The 22,095-nt window shown below is 49.4% G+C and overlaps 1 protein-coding gene across 1 annotated transcript in view; it reads right to left on the bottom strand.

Annotated features, from left to right (window-relative positions):
• Positions 1 to 2,522: 2,522 nt before the first annotated feature.
• LOC147725236 (pepsin A-like) overlaps positions 2,523 to 22,095 on the bottom strand; it is a 186,999-nt gene continuing 167,426 nt past the window's right edge. The window contains exon 9 of the mRNA XM_086966552.1: positions 2,523 to 3,311. Within this exon, the coding sequence (XP_086822678.1) occupies positions 3,177 to 3,311 (135 nt within the window). The 3' untranslated portion in view covers positions 2,523 to 3,176. The remainder of the gene's footprint in view (positions 3,312 to 22,095) is intronic.

Below are 22,095 nucleotides of genomic sequence, written 5' to 3'. Positions count from 1 at the left end.
AGGTGAGACATAGCATTGTCACGGTGATATAGAGCAGCGTCAAGGTAAGACAGAGCATCGTCACGGTGAGACAGAGCATCGTCAAGGTGAGACAGAGCATCGTCATGGTGAGACAGAGCATCGTCAAGGTGAGACAGAGCATCGTCAAGGTGAGACAGAGCATCATCAAGGTGAGACAGAGTATCGTCAAGGTGAGACATAGCATTGTCACGGTGATATAGAGCAGCGTAAAGGTGAGACAGAGCATCGTCACGGTGAGACAGAGCATCGTCAAGGTGAGACAGAGCATTGTCATGATGAGACAGAGCATCGTCAAGGTGAGACAGAGCATCGTCACGGTGAGACAGAGCATCGTCAAGGTGAGACAGAGCATCGTCAAGGTGAGACAGAGCATCATCAAGGTGAGACAGAGTATCATCACGGTGAGACAAAGCATCGTCACGGTGATATAGAGCATCGTCAAAGTGAGACAGAGCATCGTCAAGGTGAGACAGAGCATCGTCAAGGTGAGACAGAGCATCGTCACGGTGAGACAGAGCATCGTCAAGGTGAGACAGAGCATCGTCAAGGTGAGACAGAGCATCATCAAGGTGAGACAGAGCATCGTCAAGGTGAGACAAACCATCGTCACGGTGATATAGAGCATCGTCAAAGTGAGACAGAGCATCGTCAAGGTGAGACAGAGCATCGTCAAGGTGAGACAGAGCATCGTCAAGGTGAGACAGAGCATCATCAAGGTGAGACAGAGCATCGTCACGGTGAGACAGAGCATCGTCAAGGTGAGATAGAGCATCGTCACGTGAGAAAGAGCATCGTCAAGGTGAGACAGAGCATCGTCAAGGTGAGACAGATCATCATCAAGGTGAGACAGAGCAACGTCAAGGTGAGACAGAGCATCGTCAAGGTGAGATAGAGCATCGTCACGTGAGAAAGAGCATCGTCAAGGTGAGACAGAGCATCGTCAAGGTGAGACAGATCATCATCAAGGTGAGACAGAGCATCGTCACGGTGAGACAGAGCATCGTCAAGGTGAGACAGAGCATCGTCAAGGTGAGACATAGCATTGTCACGGTGATATAGAGCAGCGTCAAGGTAAGACAGAGCATCGTCACGGTGAGACAGAGCATCGTCAAGGTGAGACAGAGCATCGTCATGGTGAGACAGAGCATCGTCAAGGTGAGACAGAGCATCGTCAAGGTGAGACAGAGCATCATCAAGGTGAGACAGAGTATCGTCAAGGTGAGACATAGCATTGTCACGGTGATATAGAGCAGCGTAAAGGTGAGACAGAGCATCGTCACGGTGAGACAGAGCATCGTCAAGGTGAGACAGAGCATTGTCATGATGAGACAGAGCATCGTCAAGGTGAGACAGAGCATCGTCACGGTGAGACAGAGCATCGTCAAGGTGAGACAGAGCATCGTCAAGGTGAGACAGAGCATCATCAAGGTGAGACAGAGTATCATCACGGTGAGACAAAGCATCGTCACGGTGATATAGAGCATCGTCAAAGTGAGACAGAGCATCGTCAAGGTGAGACAGAGCATCGTCAAGGTGAGACAGAGCATCGTCACGGTGAGACAGAGCATCGTCAAGGTGAGACAGAGCATCGTCAAGGTGAGACAGAGCATCATCAAGGTGAGACAGAGCATCGTCAAGGTGAGACAAACCATCGTCACGGTGATATAGAGCATCGTCAAAGTGAGACAGAGCATCGTCAAGGTGAGACAGAGCATCGTCAAGGTGAGACAGAGCATCGTCAAGGTGAGACAGAGCATCATCAAGGTGAGACAGAGCATCGTCACGGTGAGACAGAGCATCGTCAAGGTGAGATAGAGCATCGTCACGTGAGAAAGAGCATCGTCAAGGTGAGACAGAGCATCGTCAAGGTGAGACAGATCATCATCAAGGTGAGACAGAGCAACGTCAAGGTGAGACAGAGCATCATCAAGGTGAGACAGAGTATCGTCAAGGTGAGACAAAGCATCGTCACGGTGATATAGAGCATCGTCAAAGTGAGACAGAGCATCGTCAAGGTGAGACAGAGCATCGTCAAGGTGAGACAGAGCATCGTCAAGGTGAGACAAAGCATCGTCAAGGTGGGACAGAGCATCATCAAGGTGGGACAGAGTATCGTCAAGGTGAGACAGAGCATCGTCAAGGTGAGACAAAGCATCGTCAAGGTGGGATAGAGCATCATCAAGGTGAGACAGAGTATCGTCAAGGTGAGAATACTACTATTACTACTACTAATAATAATATTCATACTAATAACACCACCACTGCTACCACCATTACTATAAATACCAATATTATTAACGCTTTTACATTTCTCTCCTCACTAATAATATTACTACTACCACTACCGCTACTGCTAGAACTGCGCTTCTACTACTGATTTTACTATTACTGCTACTACTGTTAATAATAGTAATAATAATCCCAGCATACATTTCTCTTCCCTGTGGCTCCTCTGCCCTCCATCAACAAGCCTTTGTAAGTGCAGCCAGGCCACAGCGAGCAGCAGTTCAATGCATTTTATTGGATGCGTTCAGTGCCTCTCAGAGCTAGCTCCGAGAAGCATCAATGGAGCAGGTGAGCGCTACACTGAGAGCATGTTTGTGGCCGGAGGAGCCTCTCCAGCAGCAGGAAGTCCGCTGTGAAGCGAGCCCATCTGGGACCAGGCCATGTATGTTCAATCTTAGAGACAGGGAAGCCTTGGCCAGGGGTGAGTCGTGGTTGGTTAAGTTCAGGTTGAGAGGCCCAGCCCTCTGGCTCCCGCCAGGACAGCTCTTCTGCTCTTCAGCTTGTAGAGGTGACTTGTCTTCAGGAGTCTCCCTGGAACCTCACCATCTCCGGTCAGGGGCTAGATGTGTCCTGTGGGACTGAGGGGTGTCAGGGCGGTGGCTGATCAGAGAACACTTACTGAACTTGGGGGCTCCCAAGATGTTTCCACAGTAGACCAAGGGCCCACTAAAGCTGTGCATTATTGATGAAGACATTGATAAGAGAGAAGCCTGCTCCCTGAAGACTGAGGAGCTCAAGGCGTCCAGAAGGAGGTGGAGAGAAGCCAGAGGGTTCGAGCTCCAAGCATGACTGGGGTGGGCTTCTAGCAGCATCCCTGGCTGTGATGAGACAGACCCACTCCTTGTCCTCGTGCTCACCGCTCCTTCCCCTCACACAGCCGAGGCCAGGCCCACGCGGTTGTTGCCTCGGTCAAACACCACAAAGTACTCCCTGATGAAGATGTCCCCCAGGACCCAGTGCCCTCGGGGGGTGACCTGGAAGCCACTGTTGCAGGAGTCGGAGTACTAGAGAGAGGGATAAACAAAGAAGGCGTTAGTGGGGTGCGTCAGCAGCCACCTAGCAGGAGGTTTCAAGTCACTGGAGCCTTCAGGAGTGAAGACTGAGGTGGTACCCTGAAAACTAAACCATCCTAGCCAAAGGCAAATTAAATACAGGACAACTCGACCTGTGACCTTGGCCACCAGGGTGCTGAGGGTCACACACGAGCTTTAGAAACTCAGTGAACAATGACACAAAATGCCCAGGGCACTCATAAAGCGTCTCAACTTTGCCAGTGTAATTTTGGTAGTTTCAACACAATCTTCCTTTATTTCATAAATGCTTTTAAATAGCACTGCTTGTCACCCATCATTGTGTAGTAACGCAGTCCATGCTGGTAGATGATGTTTAAGTAGGTTGATTGAAGTAGACAACATGTAGCATAGAACCTGTACAGCAGCCCCAACGGGAGCTGCCGACCTGCCGCTCAGCCCGTCTTCCAACTATCAACACTCATCCACACCGGCACCCAAGCCTTCCACTCATGGCCCACACACCAACCTTCCACACAGAACACTCACACTGGCTGAGCAGCTAGGAAGCAGATACCAAAGAACACTATAACACAACATGAAGATACTACGTCATCTCTGTCCTATAAAACAGAAGAAGAATGACACCAATCTTTAAAAACTATAAACAACAAAGTACAACAGAAGCAAATGGTTCATAACCCAGGAATGAACGGTAGAAACCGCATCACAAGAGGGAAAAGGACTACAGTGAAAAGGTAAGTACGAAATACCCACCCTCTTCCTTTAATGAAGAAAAAAAAATACTAATACAATGTGTACACTCCCCAAGAAAGGAGAGAAGCCATGTAAAAATGAGGAAAAGGGGATGGGACCCGAATTCCTTCCCCTGAATTAGGGACAAAGTGCTTCAGAGTGCTTCGGCAGTGCCAGTCTTGCATGCTGGGGAAAAGAAGAACCGTGCACCAGATGTGCCTCAAATATGGTCACAAAAAAAGTGGTCACAATCGGGATACCATCTCTTTGAAACCGCTGAATGTTTTTGAAAACCAACCCTAGTAAAAATAAGTCACTTTACAGAATAAAGAATTAGAGAGGGTCGCAATGCAACCTACCTCATTAATATTCATGAGGTAGATCACAAATTGTGGCTCACTTCGTTCGAGGCCACCACAGGGATTTTGGATGGTCGCCTCCTAGGATCAGCACACCAGACTCCAGCCTCGGCCACAGATCACACTTACCTTGGACTGGTCATCGGACCAGTCTAAGGTCCTTCCAGCCCCGGCAATCTTGCGTTGAGCCCCCGCCTCTGCGCTCTTACTTCATGCGTGTCTGTCCGGTGCCTATCCTTTTGTGCCCATTGTTCTGTGTGCCCTCTTTGTTGCTCTGCCCAGTCCTTTTGTCTTTTGTTGCCATTAACATGCCTGATCTCTTGTACTCATATTGCCTCTGTGCCCATTTCACCTTTTGTGCTTTGGTCTTTTAGTGCTTGTTTTACCTGTTTTTTTACCTGTTTGCTTTTTTGCCTGTTTTGTTCATTTCGCTGTGCCCAATTATTGTGTCCGTATTTGTGCTCTCCCGCCTACCTCTTTTGAGCTCTTCCCACCTCCCTCCTCCCCCTCTCCTTACCTGCTTCTCCGGCATGCCTTCTCCTGCTTGCTGTATCCCACTGCCTCCTCCCACGGCTTTCCCACCCCTCTCTAGTCCCGCTCGTGTGTCTTCCCTCCTAGGACCTACATAGTGGCAGCCACAGCATGACTGTGCTGCTGGCAATGCCAAAGGCAAGCCCGCCTGTGCCTGTCAACACCTGGACCATGCCCAGTGCCACAGACCCTGGTCCGTCTGATCACCACCACTACAGCTCAGTCAACCTTCCAGCAACAAACACCAAACCTCGCCAAAACAACTGCACCCAAGCCAAACCACATCTCACTGTAGGTCCTATCCCATGCGCTCACTGCGACTCATCCTGCAGCTTGCCCCAGTGCCACCCTCTGCACTCACCTCACCTCGCCTAAATGCTCCTTAACATCAGATTCCTCTGCACACCTTGGACATCCTCTTCCTCCCCGGGACCTGGCTCAGCCTGTCTTCCACCCCGCCATTGCCATGGCCATCCCCCTGGACTCTAAATCATCCACCATGACAGGCCCCACAAACCAGGAGGAGGCTTCCCAATCATACACAAGGATACTGTCAGCTGCAACACCGCTTTGGATGAACCATCCATGCTCATGAAACACCTACACTACCAACTGCAGAAAAGCCACTCCACAACCCTCTCAGGCAACGTGACTGAGTCTGTCGACATTTGAGTGGGCCCGTACCGACGCAGTCCGCTGGATTTGCTAGACTCTGTGTTATTTCAACAGCGCTGTAGCCAGACCGGGCTACAGACTCGCACAGAACCTTGAATTCAGCCTTTTTGACCAGAACTCTTGAAATCTAATAGTACTGTGGATTCTTTTTTTCGATTATTGGTCTTGTGGTAACTCTATATAAAATATACCTATTTTTGATATACAACCTTGTGTGGTGTCCATTTTTAGTGTTGTCACTGGGTTACTGTATGAGGTCACAAATGCTTAACACACAACGCCTCCGAGATAAAGCCTTGCTGCTTGTGCCAAGCTATCAAGGGGGTGAGCAAGGGTTATTTTAGGAGTGTAACCCCCTTATCCTGACTAGAGGAGAGGGTCCCTATTTGTCACAAGTACCTACCTGTGCCACCTAGAGACCCCCAATTGTAACATATAGTATAAGCCCTATCCACCCACCTGGAAGCAAACAATCTCACCCAAAAATGTGATAAACCAACCCATGAGAAAGGCTCTACCCTCAACGCAATCATCCACAAGCATAACACCATATCCCTCCGTTCTATCCTACCCACTGACTGCATTGACCACCACTAAATTCTGTTCTATCTGAATGCCATCCATCAAAAGTCTTACTCCCAAACTATTCTTCCCAAGCACTGGGCGAGGAACATACATCGAATCTTCCAAGTACAGTTAGAAAAAGTAGTCCGTTCACAAAATCCACCCCACCTGACTTCACCTCTGCCAATGACCTCACCGCCCACTACAACGCAAAAATGGCAAAACGTCTAGACACAGACATTCCTCTGAAGCTCAAGAAATCAAGAAATACCCTTCCTCGATCCTGGTTTAATAAAGACCTCAACAAAGAAAAGAGACAACTCCGATTGGGCTAAAAGTAACTGGAGACAACAGCCTTTGCTAACCAATCTCTTGATCTTTCTTCAGAGAAAAACCATCCTTCTTCCAAACCCAACTTGGCCATTCCAGAAATTGGCCTAAAGACCTTTTCAACATCATCGAGCAGCAAACCTCCTCTTTCCCTCGACACTCAAGTAACAATTCTACTAAGCACTTTGAAGAGTTAGCAACATTCTTCTCTGAAAAATATCTAACATTGAACTTTCTCTTCTGCCGCCCCCCACGGCCATACACTAAGGTTGCCCCCCGAGCACTGAGGGTTCACTCAAGGCCCTACCTCCAACTAATGGCTTTATCCCCAATCTCTGCCTCTCAGCAATCCAGAACACCAAAATCAACACTTTGCAATTGAAACATGATGCAACTTGGACTGAATATGACTATATCCCTGGAGAAGGAGTCCCTCAATTATTCTCCAACATGTAACCGACATCACACATCTTCGACGCCCTCCTTTGTGTGCTTGTCAAAAATCTCAGCCACATCAGCTCTCCCATGTGACCAAAACCATCAACTCCTCCTTATTGAGTGGCTCCAGGCCAGCCTCCCTTGAACTCGGACAAGTCACCCCCTCATCAAAAAACCAGACACCTACCAGAACGACCTTAACAACTATAGATCTTTAACTAACCTCCCTCTCCTGGCCAAAGCCATGGTAAAGCCATGGTAAGCTTGCACAACTTAACAACCACATAGAAAAACACAACTGCATGACACCTTCCAATCCAGTTAAGGAAAGGCTGCGGTACAGAGGCTGCATACTAAACATCATAGAAGACCTATATCATGGGTACTCATAGTACGGCCCGCGGGCCCGTGGCGGCCCGCGGACCTTGCAAACATCGTACCCATTTTTTTTTTTCAAAGAGTGTCTGCTGCAGCGCGACTCTGAGAGTCTCTGCTGCTCTGTGGGGGCCGGCCGGGCGATTCTCGCATAGCCAGAGTGGAGCTGCAGGGGCCTAAGATGAGGTGAAATACAACAAAGCCTCATTAGCATGCAAATGGCCTTTAATGACCTGTGAAGTGCTTGGGTGCGGCTGTGTGTGTGTACCCGGAAGCTGTCTCAGCCCAAGCTAACACACAGGCAGGGTGAGATGACAGAGGGTGACAGAGGGAGGTAGAGGGAGGGAGAGAGGGAGAGAGCGAGGGAGAGAGGGAGGGAGACGGGGTGTGAGACGGGGAGTGAGAGAGGGAGGGAGACGTTGAGGGGGAAGTGAGGGGAAAAGTGAGAGAGGGGGAGTGAGACGGGGAGTGAGAGAGGGAGGGAGACGTTGAGGGGGGAGGGAGGGGGAGAGGGAGCGAGAGAGGGAGTGAGAGAGGGAGGGAGCAAGAGAGGGAGGGGGAGAGGGAGCGAGAGAGGGAGGGAGAGGGAGGGAGCGAGAGAGGGAGTGAGAGGGAGGGAGGGAGTGAGATGTGTGTATGATGGGTCTGGTGGCTCAGTGAACGAAGACGTCCGCTGCAGGGACCTGTGATCAATCTCATGGTCATAGTTTTTTTGTTGATCTAGCCCGCACCCTCCCCCACTGACCCCGCCCCCACTGGTGCAGCCCTCGGACACAAACCACACTGTAAATTTGACCCCCGAGAGAAAGTTTGTGAGTACCCATGACCTATATAGATATCTGGATGATGGCAAGGCCAGCCTCCTAGTCCTCCTGGACCTCTCGGCCGCCTTTGAAATTGTCATCCATGGCAGCGTGCAGGCATCCATGGAACTGTCCCTCAATGATTTGCTTCTTTACTAAACCAGAGATCACAGCTAAACAAGCACAACAACTACTCCTCAAATACAACACCATTCTCACAAGGAGTGCCCCAAGGATCAGCCCTGTTCCCTGCACTATTCATCCCCTATATGGCACACCTTTCTATGGTCTTGAAACAGCCAGAACTGCCTATCATGTCTATGCAGATAACACCAAACTCTACATTAAAATGTAATCAGTTAAAGCCATTCTGCACCTAAACTACACACTTCCCATGGTTCAATGCTGTCTAACCAGCACCCATCTTAAGCTCAACCCAAAACTAAACGAGCTCCCCCATCCAAATGAAAGAAAAGTCTTTTACCATGGATATCGCGCTTGATAACCTCACTACATTAGACTGCAAACTATCCATCTACAACGCGGTCAAAACTCTGGGGATCACACTTGCCTCAAACCTGAACATGAAAAAGCATATCAATACCTTAGTTAAAAGTGCCTTCTACATGCTGAAACACCTTAAAAAGTCAAACCCTTCATCCTCATTGAAGGCCTTTCTAGGCTGGACTACGGTAACGCAACAATCACAAGCATCCTAAAGACCCCGTTAGCCCCAGTGAAAGCGACACTCATTGCAGCAGCCAGACTCCTCTCTGGGGAGAGTTGATTTGACCACATCACTCCCACTCTCAAGAAACTCAATTGGCTACCAATAGAGCAAGATGTGTACCTAAAACTGCCTGCATAACACACACATCTCTCCACACAAAAACTGAGCTACCTTGCAAACAAACTACCTAAAGCCAGCCAAAGAGACCTCTTCCTAGCTCAGGCAGGCACTCTTGATTTCACCCAAACTGAAGAAGGAAAAATCTTACTCCCGCTCCTTCTCAGGAACGCTGCCAGACTCTTGAACTGACTGCTTCAGGATCTACAGGACATTCAATCATTCCAACACTCCCAGAAGAAACTTTAATTTTCACTTGTCAATAAATACCTAACCCATATCCTCCAAGCCATCTGACTGGCCTGCTGTTCCTACATCTACTCTCTAAATAAATCAAAACATCACTACTTATTACCTCAGAAAATCTGTACTTGTACTCTCCCCACCTTCACAACACTCTATTGTAACTACCTCAGAACTGTATCATTCACATATCCCACTGTCTATCCTATATTTTCTGTAGACACTATGACCATGTATGTGTATCTACTACATGTGTAACTTGTGTAACCTCTGATTTTGGCAACTCTGTGAAGTGCCCTAATGCCTTTGGGTCTAATGTGCGCGCTACAAAACTCGATAAATAAATAAACGAATAAGTAAATAAATAGATATTTTCTTTGGTATGTGTTTGCCAAGACCATCTAATTCTACTAAAATGATGTATAATATAATTACTTCTCGGGGTGTCAGCCAGACGTCCTCCATTCGTCTGCGCTTGGTGTCAATCACATTTCTCTTCTCCCCTCTCCAGCATGCATTGAGAGGCAGTGTTTCAGGCCACTTTAGCCATTGGCTGACTTCAGTACGAGTCACGGTATGCCAACTTTTCAGAAGGAATTCATTCACACAATGTAGTTCCCTTGAGTACCAGGGAGTATTATGTCATATCTTATTTCTGAGACCCAAAAACATGTTTGTCTTTTTTGTTTGTTTTAGATTGATGAGGGCACGGCAAATCCCCAAATATTAAAGTTTGGCCAAAAACATGACAAAACAATAATTGCCAGAAGGCTGATAACCAATGTCAGACCTACTGGCTTTGCCAAAGCTTGTCTGTGGATGGAGTGTGGTATGGGAGAAGCTTCACATGGCAGCTGGTTTTAATTTGCCTGCAGTGGAGGTGGTGTGAGGGAATCTTCCACATGTCTTCTGATGTCCATCTGTCTGCATATGTGGTGCGGCGCAACCTTTCACGTCTGCTGGTTTCTGACTCTGGGTGAGGTGTGGTGCGGGGGAGCGTTCTTTAAGTCTGCTTGTATTTCTAGGTGTCTGCTGATGGAGTGTGGTGTGGGGGAGTGTTCTTTAAGTCTGCTTGTATTTCTAGGTGTCTGCTGATGGAGTGTGGTGTGGGGGAGAGTTCTTTAAGTCTGCTTGTATTGCTAGGTGTCTGCTGATGGAGTGTGGTGCGGGGGAGCGTTCTTTAAGTCTGCTTGTATTTCTAGGTGTCTGCTGATGGAGTGTGGTGCGGGGGAGCGTTCTTTAAGTCTGCTTGTATTTGTAGGTGTCTGCTGATGGAGTGTGGTGCGGGGGAGCGTTCTTTAAGTCTGCTTGTATTTCGAGGTGTCTGCTGATGGAGTGTGGTGTGGGGGAGCGTTCTTTTAGTCTGCTTGTATTTCTAGGTGTCTGCAGATGGAGTGTGGTGTGGGGGAGCGTTCTTTAAGTCTGCTTGTATTTCTAGGTGTCTGCAGATGGAGTGTGGTTTGGGGGAGCGTTCTTTAAGTCTGCTTGTATTTCTAGGTGTCTGCTGATGGAGTGTGGTGTGGGGGAGCGTTCTTTAACTCTGCTTGTATTTCTAGGTGTCTGCAGATGGAGTGTGGTGTGGGGGAGCGTTCTTTAAGTCTGCTTGTATTTCTAGGTGTCTGCAGATGGAGTGTGGTGTTGGGGAGCGTTCTTTAAGTCTGCTTGTATTTCTAGGTGTCTGCTGATGGAGTGTGGTGTGGGAGAGCGTTCTTTAAGTCTGCTTGTATTTCTAGGTGTCTGCTGATGGAGTGTGGTGTGGGGGAGCATTCTTTAAGTCTGCTTGTATTTCTAGGTGTCTGCTGATGGAGTGTGGTGCGGGGGAGCGTTCTTTAAATCTGCTTGTATTTCTAGGTGTCTGCTGATGGAGTGTGGTGCTGGGGAGCGTTCTTTAAGTCTGCTTGTATTTCTAGGTGTCTGCTGATGGAGTGTGGTGCGGGGGAGCGTTCTTTAAGTCTGCTTGTATTTCTAGGTGTCTGCTGATGGAGTGTGGTGCGGGGGAGCGTTCTTTAAGTCTGCTTGTATTTGGAGGTGTCCGCTGATGGAGTGTGGTGTGGGGGAGCGTTCTTTGAGTCTGCTTGTATTTCTAGGTGTCTGCTGATGGAGTGTGGTGTGGGGGAGCGTTCTTTAAGTCTGCTTGTATTTCTAGGTGTCTGCAGATGGAGTGTGGTGTGGGGGAGCGTTCTTTAACTCTGCTTGTATTTCTAGGTGTCTGCAGATGGAGTGTGGTGTGGGGGAGCGTTCTTTAAGTCTGCTTGTATTTCTAGGTGTCTGCTGATGGAGTGTGGTGTGGGGGAGCGTTCTTTAAGTCTGCTTGTATTTCTAGGTGTCTGCTGATGGAGTGTGGTGTGGGGGAGCGTTCTTTAAGCCTGCTTGTATTTCTAGGTGTCTGCTGATGGAGTGTGGTGTGGGGGAGCGTTCTTTAAGTCTGCTTGTATTTCTAGGTGTCTGCTGATGGAGTGTGATGTGGGGGAGCGTTCTTTAAGTCTGCTTGTATTTCTAGGTGTCTGCTGATGGAGTGTGGTGAGGGGGAGCGTTCTTTAAGTCTGCTTGTATTTCTAGGTGTCTGCTGATGGAGTGTGGTGCGGGGGAGCGTTCTTTAAATCTGCTTGTATTTCTAGGTGTCTGCTGATGGAGTGTGGTGCGAGGGAGCGTTCTTTAAGTCTGCTTGTATTTCGAGGTGTCTGCTGATGGAGTGTGGTGCGGGGAGCGTTCTTTAAGTCTGCTTGTATTTCTAGGTGTCTGCTGACGGAGTGTGGTGTGGGGGAGCGTTCTTTAAGTCTGCTTGTATTTCTAGGTGTCTGCAGATGGAGTGTGGTGTGGGGGAGCGTTCTTTTAGTCTGCTTGTATTTCTAGGTGTCTGCTGATGGAGTGTGGTGTGGGGGAGCGTTCTTTTAGTCTGCTTGTATTTCTAGGTGTCTGCAGATGGAGTGTGGTGTGGGGGAGCGTTCTTTAAGTCTGCTTGTATTTCTAGGTGTCTGCAGATGGACTGTGGTGTGGGGGAGCGTTCTTTAACTCTGCTTGTATTTCTAGGTGTCTGCAGATGGAGTGTGGTGTGGGGGAGCGTTCTTTAAGTCTGCTTGTATTTCTAGGTGTCTGCAGATGGAGTGTGGTGTTGGGGAGCGTTCTTTAAGTCTGCTTGTATTTCTAGGTGTCTGCTGATGGAGTGTGGTGTGGGCCCGTGGGGGAGCATTCTTTAAGTCTGCTTATATTTCTAGGTGTCTGCAGATGGAGTGTGGTGTGGGGGAGCATTCTTTAAGTCTGCTTGTATTTCTAGGTGTCTGCAGATGGAGTGTGGTGTGGGGGAGCGTTATTTTAGTCTGCTTGTATTTCTAGGTTTCTGCAGATGGAGTGTGGTGTGGGGGAGCGTTCTTTAACTCTGCTTGTATTTCTAGGTGTCTGCAGATCGAGTGTGGTGTGGGGGAGCGTTCTTTAAGTCTGCTTGTATGTCTAGGTGTCTGCTGATGGAGTGTGGCGTGGGGGAGCGTTCTTTAAGTCTGCTTGTATTTTTAGGTGTCTGCTGATGGAGTGTGGTGTGGGGGAGCGTTCTTTAAGTCTGCTTGTATTTCTAGGTGTCTGCAGATGGAGTGTGGTGTGGGGGAGCTTTCTTTAGCACTGCTTGTATTTCTAGGTGTCTGCAGATGGAGTGTGGTGTGGGGGAGTGTTCTTTAACTCTGCTTGTATTTCTAGGTGTCTGCAGATGGAGTGTGGTGTGGGGGAGCGTTCTTTAACTCTGCTTGTATTTCTAGGTGTCTGCAGATGGAGTGTGGTGTGGGGGAGCGTTCTTTAAGTCTGCTTGTATTTCTAGGTGTCTGCTGATGGAGTGTGGTGTGGGGGAGCGTTCTTTAAGTCTGCTTGTATTTCTAGGTGTCTGCTGATGGAGTGTGGTGTGGGGGAGCGTTCTTTAAGTCTGCTTGTATTTCTAGGTGTCTGCAGATGGAGTGTGGTGTGGGGGAGCGTTCCTTAACTCTGCTTGTATTTCTAGGTGTCTGCTGATGTAGTGTGGTGCGAGGGAGCGTTCTTTAAGTCTGCTTGTATTTCTAGGTGTCTGCTGATGGAGTGTGGTGCGGGAGAGCGTTCTTTAAGTCTGCTTGTATTTCTAGGTGTCTGCTGATGGAGTGTGGTGTGGGGGAGCGTTCTTCAAGTCTGCTTGTATTTCTAGGTGTCTGCAGATGGAGTGAGGTGTGGGGGAGCGTTCTTTAACTCTGCTTGTATTTCTAGGTGTCTGCAGATGGAGTGTGGTGCGGGGGAGCGTTCTTTAAGTCTGCTTGTATTTCTAGGTGTCTGCAGATGGAGTGTGGTGCGGGGGAGTGTTCTTTAAGTCTGCTTGTATTTCTAGGTGTCTGCAGATGGAGTGTGGTGTGGGGGAGCGTTATTTTAGTCTGCTTGTATTTCTAGGTTTCTGCAGATGGAGTGTGGTGTGGGGGAGCGTTCTTTAACTCTGCTTGTATTTCTAGGTGTCTGCAGATCGAGTGTGGTGTGGGGGAGCGTTCTTTAAGTCTGCTTGTATGTCTAGGTGTCTGCTGATGGAGTGTGGCGTGGGGGAGCGTTCTTTAAGTCTGCTTGTATTTTTAGGTGTCTGCTGATGGAGTGTGGTGTGGGGGAGCGTTCTTTAAGTCTGCTTGTATTTCTAGGTGTCTGCAGATGGAGTGTGGTGTGGGGGAGCTTTCTTTAACACTGCTTGTATTTCTAGGTGTCTGCAGATGGAGTGTGGTGTGGGGGAGTGTTCTTTAACTCTGCTTGTATTTCTAGGTGTCTGCAGATGGAGTGTGGTGTGGGGGAGCGTTCTTTAACTCTGCTTGTATTTCTAGGTGTCTGCAGATGGAGTGTGGTGTGGGGGAGCGTTCTTTAAGTCTGCTTGTATTTCTAGGTGTCTGCTGATGGAGTGTGGTGTGGGGGAGCGTTCTTTAAGTCTGCTTGTATTTCTAGGTGTCTGCTGATGGAGTGTGGTGTGGGGGAGCGTTCTTTAAGTCTGCTTGTATTTCTAGGTGTCTGCAGATCGAGTGTGGTGTGGGGGAGCGTTCTTTAACTCTGCTTGTATTTCTAGGTGTCTGCAGATCGAGTGTGGTGTGGGGGAGCGTTCTTTAAGTCTGCTTGTATGTCTAGGTGTCTGCTGATGGAGTGTGGCGTGGGGGAGCGTTCTTTAAGTCTGCTTGTATTTTTAGGTGTCTGCTGATGGAGTGTGGTGTGGGGGAGCGTTCTTTAAGTCTGCTTGTATTTCTAGGTGTCTGCAGATGGAGTGTGGTGTGGGGGAGCTTTCTTTAACACTGCTTGTATTTCTAGGTGTCTGCAGATGGAGTGTGGTGTGGGGGAGTGTTCTTTAACTCTGCTTGTATTTCTAGGTGTCTGCAGATGGAGTGTGGTGTGGGGGAGCGTTCTTTAACTCTGCTTGTATTTCTAGGTGTCTGCAGATGGAGTGTGGTGTGGGGGAGCGTTCTTTAAGTCTGCTTGTATTTCTAGGTGTCTGCTGATGGAGTGTGGTGTGGGGGAGCGTTCTTTAAGTCTGCTTGTATTTCTAGGTGTCTGCTGATGGAGTGTGGTGTGGGGGAGCGTTCTTTAAGTCTGCTTGTATTTCTAGGTGTCTGCAGATGGAGTGTGGTGTGGGGGAGCGTTCCTTAACTCTGCTTGTATTTCTAGGTGTCTGCTGATGTAGTGTGGTGCGAGGGAGCGTTCTTTAAGTCTGCTTGTATTTCTAGGTGTCTGCTGATGGAGTGTGGTGCGGGAGAGCGTTCTTTAAGTCTGCTTGTATTTCTAGGTGTCTGCTGATGGAGTGTGGTGTGGGGGAGCGTTCTTCAAGTCTGCTTGTATTTCTAGGTGTCTGCAGATGGAGTGAGGTGTGGGGGAGCGTTCTTTAACTCTGCTTGTATTTCTAGGTGTCTGCAGATGGAGTGTGGTGCGGGGGAGCGTTCTTTAAGTCTGCTTGTATTTCTAGGTGTCTGCAGATGGAGTGTGGTGCGGGGGAGTGTTCTTTAAGTCTGCTTGTATTTCTAGGTGTCTGCAGATGGAGTGTGGTGCGGGGGAGTGTTCTTTAAGTCTGCTTGTATTTCTAGGTGTCTGCAGATGGAGTGTGGTGCGGGGGAGTGTTCTTTAAGTCTGCTTGTATTTCTAGGTGTCTGCAGATGGAGTGTGGTGCGGGGGAGTGTTCTTTAAGTCTGCTTGTATTTCTAGGTGTCTGCAGATGGAGTGTGGTGCGGGGGAGTGTTCTTTAAGTCTGCTTGTATTTCTAGGTGTCTGCAGATGGAGTGTGGTGCGGGGGAGTGTTCTTTAAGTCTGCTTGTATTTCTAGGTGTCTGCAGATGGAGTGTGGTGCGGGGGAGTGTTCTTTAAGTCTGCTTGTATTTCTAGGTGTCTGCAGATGGAGTGTGGTGCGGGAGAGTGTTCTTTAAGTCTGCTTGTATTTCTAGGTGTCTGCAGATGGAGTGTGGTGTGGGGGAGTGTTCTTTAAGTCTGCTTGTATTTCTAGGTGTCTGCAGATGGAGTGTGGTGCGGGGGAGTGTTCTTTAAGTCTGCTTGTATTTCTAGGTGTCTGCAGATGGAGTGTGGTGCGGGGGAGTGTTCTTTAAGTCTTCTTGTATTTCTAGGTGTCTGCAGATGGAGTGTGGTGCGGGGGAGTGTTCTTTAAGTCTGCTTGTATTTCTAGGTGTCTGCAGATGGAGTGTGGTGTGGGGGAGTGTTCTTTAAGTCTGCTTGTATTTCTAGGTGTCTGCAGATGGAGTGTGGTGTGGGAGAGTGTTCTTTAAGTCTGCTTGTATTTCTAGGTGTCTGCAGATGGAGTGTGGTGTGGGAGAGTGTTCTTTAAGTCTGCTTGTATTTCTAGGTGTCTGCAGTTGGAGTGTGGTACGGGGGAGTGTTCTTTAAGTCTGCTTGTATTTCTAGGTGTCTGCAGACGGAGTGTGGTGTGGGGGAGTGTTCTTTAAGTCTGCTTGTATTTCTAGGTGTCTGCAGATGGAGTGTGGTGTGGGGGAGTGTTCTTTAAGTCTGCTTGTGTTTTTAGGTGTCTGCAGATGGAGTGTGGTGTGGGGGAGCGTTCTTTAAGTCTGTTTGTATTTCTAGGTGTCTGCAGATGGAGTGTGGTGTGGGGGAGTGTTCTTCAAGTCTGCTTGTATTTCTAGGTGTCTGCAGACGGAGTGTGGTGTGGGGGAGTGTTATTTAAGTCTGCTTGTATTTCTAGGTGCCTGCAGACGGAGTGTGGTGTGGGGGAGTGCTCTTTAAGTCTGCTTGTATTTCTAGGTGTCTGCAGCTGGAGTGTGGTGCGGGGGAGTGTTCTTTAAGTCTGCTTGTATTTCTAGGTGTCTGCAGACAGAGTGTGGTGTGGGGGAGTGTTCTTTAAGTCTGCTTGTATTTCTAGGTGTCTGCAGACGGAGTGTGGTGTGGGGGAGTGTTCTTTAAGTCTGCTTGTATTTCTAGGTGTCTGCAGACGGAGTGTGGTGTGGGGGAGTGTTCTTTAAGTCTGCTTGTATTTCTAGGTGTCTGCAGATGGAGTTTGGTGTGGGGGAGTGTTCTTTAAGTCTGCTTGTATTTCTAGTTGTCTGTAGATGGAGTGTGGTGCGGGGGAGTGTTCTTTAAGTCTGCTTGTATTTCTAGGTGTCTGCAGATGGAGTGTGGTGCGGGGGAGTGTTCTTTAAGTCTGCTTGTATTTCTAGTTGTCTGTAGATGGAGTGTGGGGTGGGGGAGTGTTCTTTAAGTCTGCTTGTATTTCTAGGTGTCTGCAGATGGAGTGTGGGGTGGGGGAGTGTTCTTTAAGTCTGCTTGTATTTCTAGGTGTCTGCAGATGGAGTGTGGTGTGGGGGAGCGTTCTTTAAGTCTGCTTGTATTTCTAGGTGTCTGCAGATGGAGTGTGGGGTGGGGGAGTGTTCTTTAAGTCTGCTTGTATTTCTAGGTGTCTGCAGATGGAGTGTGGTGTGGGGGGGTGTTCTTTAAGTCTGCTTGTATTTCTAGGTATCTGCAGACGGAGTGTGGTGCGGGGGAGCGTTCTTTAAGTCTGCTTGTATTTCTAGGTGTCTGCTGATGGAGTGTGGTGCGGGGAGCGTTCTTTAAGTCTGCTTGTATTTCTAGGTGTCTGCAGATGGAGTGTGGTGTGGGGAGTGTTCTTTAAGTCTGCTTGTATTTCTAGGTGTCTGCAGCTGGAGTGTGGTGCGGGGGAGTGTTCTTTAAGTCTGCTTGTATTTCTAGGTGTCTGCAGACGGAGTGTGGTGTGGGGGAGTGTTCTTTAAGTCTGCTTGTATTTCTAAGTGTCTGCAGACGGAGTGTGGTGTGGGGGAGTGTTCTTTAAGTCTGCTTGTATTTCTAGGTGTCTGCAGACGGAGTGTGGTGTGGGGGAGTGTTCTTTAAGTCTGCTTGTATTTCTAGGTGTCTGCAGATGGAGTGTGGTGTGGGGGAGTGTTCTTTAAGTCTGCTTGTATTTCTAGTTGTCTGTAGATGGAGTGTGGTGCGGGGGAGTGTTCTTTAAGTCTGCTTGTATTTCTAGGTGTCTGCAGATGGAGTGTGGTGCGGGGGAGTGTTCTTTAAGTCTGCTTGTATTTCTAGTTGTCTGTAGATGGAGTGTGGGGTGGGGGAGTGTTCTTTAAGTCTGCTTGTATTTCTAGGTGTCTGCAGATGGAGTGTGGGGTGGGGGAGTGTTCTTTAAGTCTGCTTGTATTTCTAGGTGTCTGCAGATGGAGTGTGGTGTGGGGGAGCGTTCTTTAAGTCTGCTTGTATTTCTAGGTGTCTGCAGATGGAGTGTGGGGTGGGGGAGTGTTCTTTAAGTCTGCTTGTATTTCTAGGTGTCTGCAGATGGAGTGTGGTGTGGGGGGGTGTTCTTTAAGTCTGCTTGTATTTCTAGGTATCTGCAGACGGAGTGTGGTGCGGGGGAGCGTTCTTTAAGTCTGCTTGTATTTCTAGGTGTCTGCTGATGGAGTGTGGTGCGGGGAGCGTTCTTTAAGTCTGCGTGTATTTCTAGGTGTCTGCAGATGGAGTGTGGTGTGGGGAGTGTTCTTTAAGTCTGATTGTATTTCTAGGTGTCTGCAGATGGAGTGTGGTGTGGGGGAGCGTTCTTTAAGTCTGCTTGTATTTCTAGGTGTCTGCAGATGGAGTGTGGTGTGGGGGAGTGTTCTTTAAGTCTGCTTGTATTTCTAGGTGTCTGCAGATGGGGCCTGGTGTGGGGGAGTGTTCTTTAAGTCTGCTTGTATTTCTAGGTGTCTGCAGATGGAGTGTGGTGCGGGGGAGTGTTCTTTAAGTCTGCTTGTATTTCTAGGTGTCTGCAGACCGAGTGTGGTGTGGGGGAGTGTTCTTTAAGTCTGCTTGTATTTCTAGGTGTCTGCAGACGGAGTGTGGGGTGGGGGAGTGTTCTTTAAGTCTGCTTGTATTTCTAGGTGTCTGCACATGGAGTGTGTGGGGGAGTGTTCTTTAAGCCTGCTTGTATTTCTAGGTGTCTGCACATGGAGTGTGTGGGGGAGTGTTCTTTAAGCCTGCTTGTATTTCTAGGTGTGTGCAGATGGAGTGTGGGGTGGGGGAGTGTTCTTTAAGTCTGCTTGTATTTCTAGGTGTCTGCAGATGGAGTGTGGGGTGGAGAATCTTCTTCATATCTGAGGGGCCAATGTTTTCAACTCGAAGTGTGCAGGCCATGGTGCAGTTGAGTGCTGGGGTGTGTGTCTCGGGGGGGAGGGGGCAGGGGTGGAGGGGTGAGACCGTGGCTGCCTCATCACACTCTGCTGCCCCTGCAGTGCAGTCACACCCTTTGACTCTGGGCGCCTTTTTCCATCGCTTCTTGCTCAATGGCCGGCTTCTTGGGAATGTTTTTCTTGCTTTGTAACTGGATGTAAATAATGTGACAATAAAGTGGGTCTGAAGCCAGCTGCGTGCAGCTGTTCATCTTCCTATGCTCTCCGCCCCTTCCATCATTTCATTGTGTTGTTGTGGTGTGTGGTTATGTGTATGGTGTGGCAGGGCTCGCTTCCTGCCCTCAGAGGAGGTGGCAGCCCCAGCCCTGCCAGCCAGGGTAATGACAGTCTTTATTTACGGTCTTGTTATTAATAAATATCCTGGTAATGACAACTCTCCTCATAACCAGTCATTCCGATGAAATATTTTATTGCAAAGAAACTGCCTGGGATCCGAAGAGCGAGAGAGCGCCTGAGGGGGCGCAGGCGTGTCGAGGCGCTGGGAGGAGCCAGGGTGCAGGGCAGAGAGGCAGCGGCCTGCAAGGACGACCTGTCACTGCATGCAGAACCGCGCCAGGAACTCTGGGAAATGGGAACCAGGCCAGGCAAAGACGGGCGATGCATTGAAGCATTAAGTTTGTTGGTGAAATGTGTCAGGGGCAACATCCACCGGCCTTGGCTTTCTGTGCTGGTGTCTTCATGCCTGAATCTGCCAACCCAGCAGGTGTGTGCCTACCTCTCTGTGCCTGGATCTGTGCGAGTGTCCACATCAATGTGTGTCTGTGCCTCGATACATGTCAGTGTGCACATCAATGTGTGTCTGTGCCTGGATACATGTCAGTGTGCACATCAATGTGTCTCTGTGCCTGGATCTATGCCAGTGTGCGCATCAATGTGGGTATCTGTGCCTGGATCCAGTGTGCACATCAATGTGTGCCCGTGCCTGGATCTATGTCAGTGTGCACATCAATGTGTGTCTGTGCCTGGATCTATGTCAGTGTGCGCATCAATGTGTGTCCGTGCCTGGATCTATGTCAGTGTGCGCATCAATGTGTGTCTGTGCCTGGATCTATGTCAGTGTGCGCATCAATGTGTGTCCGTGCCTGGATCTATGTCAGTGTGCGCATCAATGTGTGTCCGTGCCTGGATCTATGTCAGTGTGCACATCAATGTGTCTCTGTGCCTAGATCCATGCCAGTGTGCACATCAATGTGTGTCTGTGCCTGGATCCGTGTCAGTGTGCACATCAATGTGTGTCTCTGTGCCTGGATCCATGTCAGTGTGCACATCAATGTGTGTCTCTGTGCCGGGATCCATGTCAGTGTGCACATCAATGTGTGTCCGTGCCAGGATCCATGTCAGTGTGCACATCAATGTGTGCCCGTGCCTGGATCCATGTCAGTGTGCACATCAATGTGTGTCTCTGTGCCTGGATCCATGTCAGTGTGCACATCAATGTGTGCCCGTGCCTGGATCCATGTCAGTGTGCACATCAATGTGTGTCTCTGTGCCTGGATCCAGGTCGGTGTGCACATCAATGTGTGTCCAAGCCTGGATCCATGTCAGTGTGCACATCAATGTGTGTCTCTGTGCCTGGATCCAGGTCAGTGTGCACATCAATGTGTGTCCGTGCCAGGATCCATGTCAGTGTGCACATCAATGTGTGTCCGTGCCAGGATCCATGTCAGTGTGCACATCAATGAGTGTCGCTGCGCCTGGATCCATGTCAGTGTGCACATCAATGTGTGCCCGTGCCTGGATCCATGTCAGTGTGCACATCAATGTGTGTCCGTGCCTGGATCCATGTCAGTGTGCACATCAATGAGTACCCGTGCCTGGATCCATGTCAGTGTGCACATTATTGTGTGTCTCTGTGCCTGGAACCATGTCAGTGTGCACATCAATGTATGCCCGTGCCTGGATCCATGTCAGTGTGCACATCAATGTGTGTCTCTGTGCCTGGAACCATGTCAGTGTGCACATCAATGTGTGTCCGTGCCAGGATCCATGTCAGTGTGCACATCAATGTGTGTCCGTGCCTGGATCCATGTCAGTGTGCACATCAATGTGTGTCCGTGCCTGGATCCATGTCAGTGTGCACATCAATGTGTGTCTCTGTGCCTGGATCCAGGTCAGTGTGCACATCAATGTGTATCTGTGCCTGGATCCATGTCAGTGTGCACATCAATGTGTGTCTCTGTGCCTGGATCTAGGTCAGTGTGCACATCAATGTGTGTCCGTGCCAGGATCCATGTCAGTGTGCACATCAATGTGTGTCCGTGCCAGGATCCATGTCAGTGTGCTCATCAATGAGTGTCGCTGCGCCTGGATCCATGTCAGTGTGCACATCAATGTGTGTCCGTGCCTGGATCCATGTCAGTGTGCACATCAATGTGTGTCTCTGTGCCTGGATCCAGGTCAGTATGCACATCAATGTGTGTCTGTGCCTGGCTCCATGTCAGTGTGCACATCAATGTGTGTCTCTGTGCCTGGATCCAGGTCAGTGTGCACATCAATGTGTGTCCGTGCCAGGATCCATGTCAGTGTGCACATCAATGTGTGTCCGCGCCAGGATCCATGTCAGTGTGCTCATCAATGTGTGTCTCTGTGCCTGGATCCATGTCAGTGGTCCTGGTGACTCTCAGTCACTCTATCCCTGTGTCTCTCAGTCACTCTGCCCTGGTGTCTCTAAGTCACTGTGCCCTGGTGTCTCTCAGTCACTCTATCCTGGTGTCTCTCAGTCACTCCATCCCGGTGTCTCGCAGTCACTCCATCCCGGTGTCTCTCAGTCACTCTGCTCTGGTGTATCTAAGTCACTGTGCCCTGGTGTCTCTCAGTCACTGTGCCCTGGTGTCTCTCAGTCACTCTATCCTGGTGTCTCCCAGTCACTCCATCCCGGTGTCTCTCAGTCAATCTGCCCTGGTGTCTCTAAGTCACTGTGCCCTGGTGTCTCTCAGTCACTCTGCCCTGGTGTCTCTCAGTCACTCTATCCCGGTGTCTCTCAGTCACTCTGCCCTGGTGTCTCTAAGTCACTCTGCCCTGGTGTCTCTCAGTCACTCTATCCTAGTGTCCCCCAGTCACTCTATCCCAGTGTCTCTCAGTCACTCTTCCCGGGTGTCTCTAAGTCACTGTGCCCTGGTGTCTCTCAGTCACTCTGCCCTGGTGTCTCTCAGTCACTCTATCCCGGTGTCTCTCAGTCACTCTTCCCTGGTGTCTCTAAGT

The sequence above is a fragment of the Lissotriton vulgaris genome, chromosome 4_1 (genome assembly GCF_964263255.1).
Source record: "Lissotriton vulgaris chromosome 4_1, aLisVul1.2, whole genome shotgun sequence".
In the NCBI taxonomy this organism is placed as follows: Eukaryota; Metazoa; Chordata; class Amphibia; order Caudata; family Salamandridae; genus Lissotriton; species Lissotriton vulgaris.
Note: the sequence above shows the minus strand (reverse complement) of the source record. Positions and strands in the feature narration are given on the sequence as shown.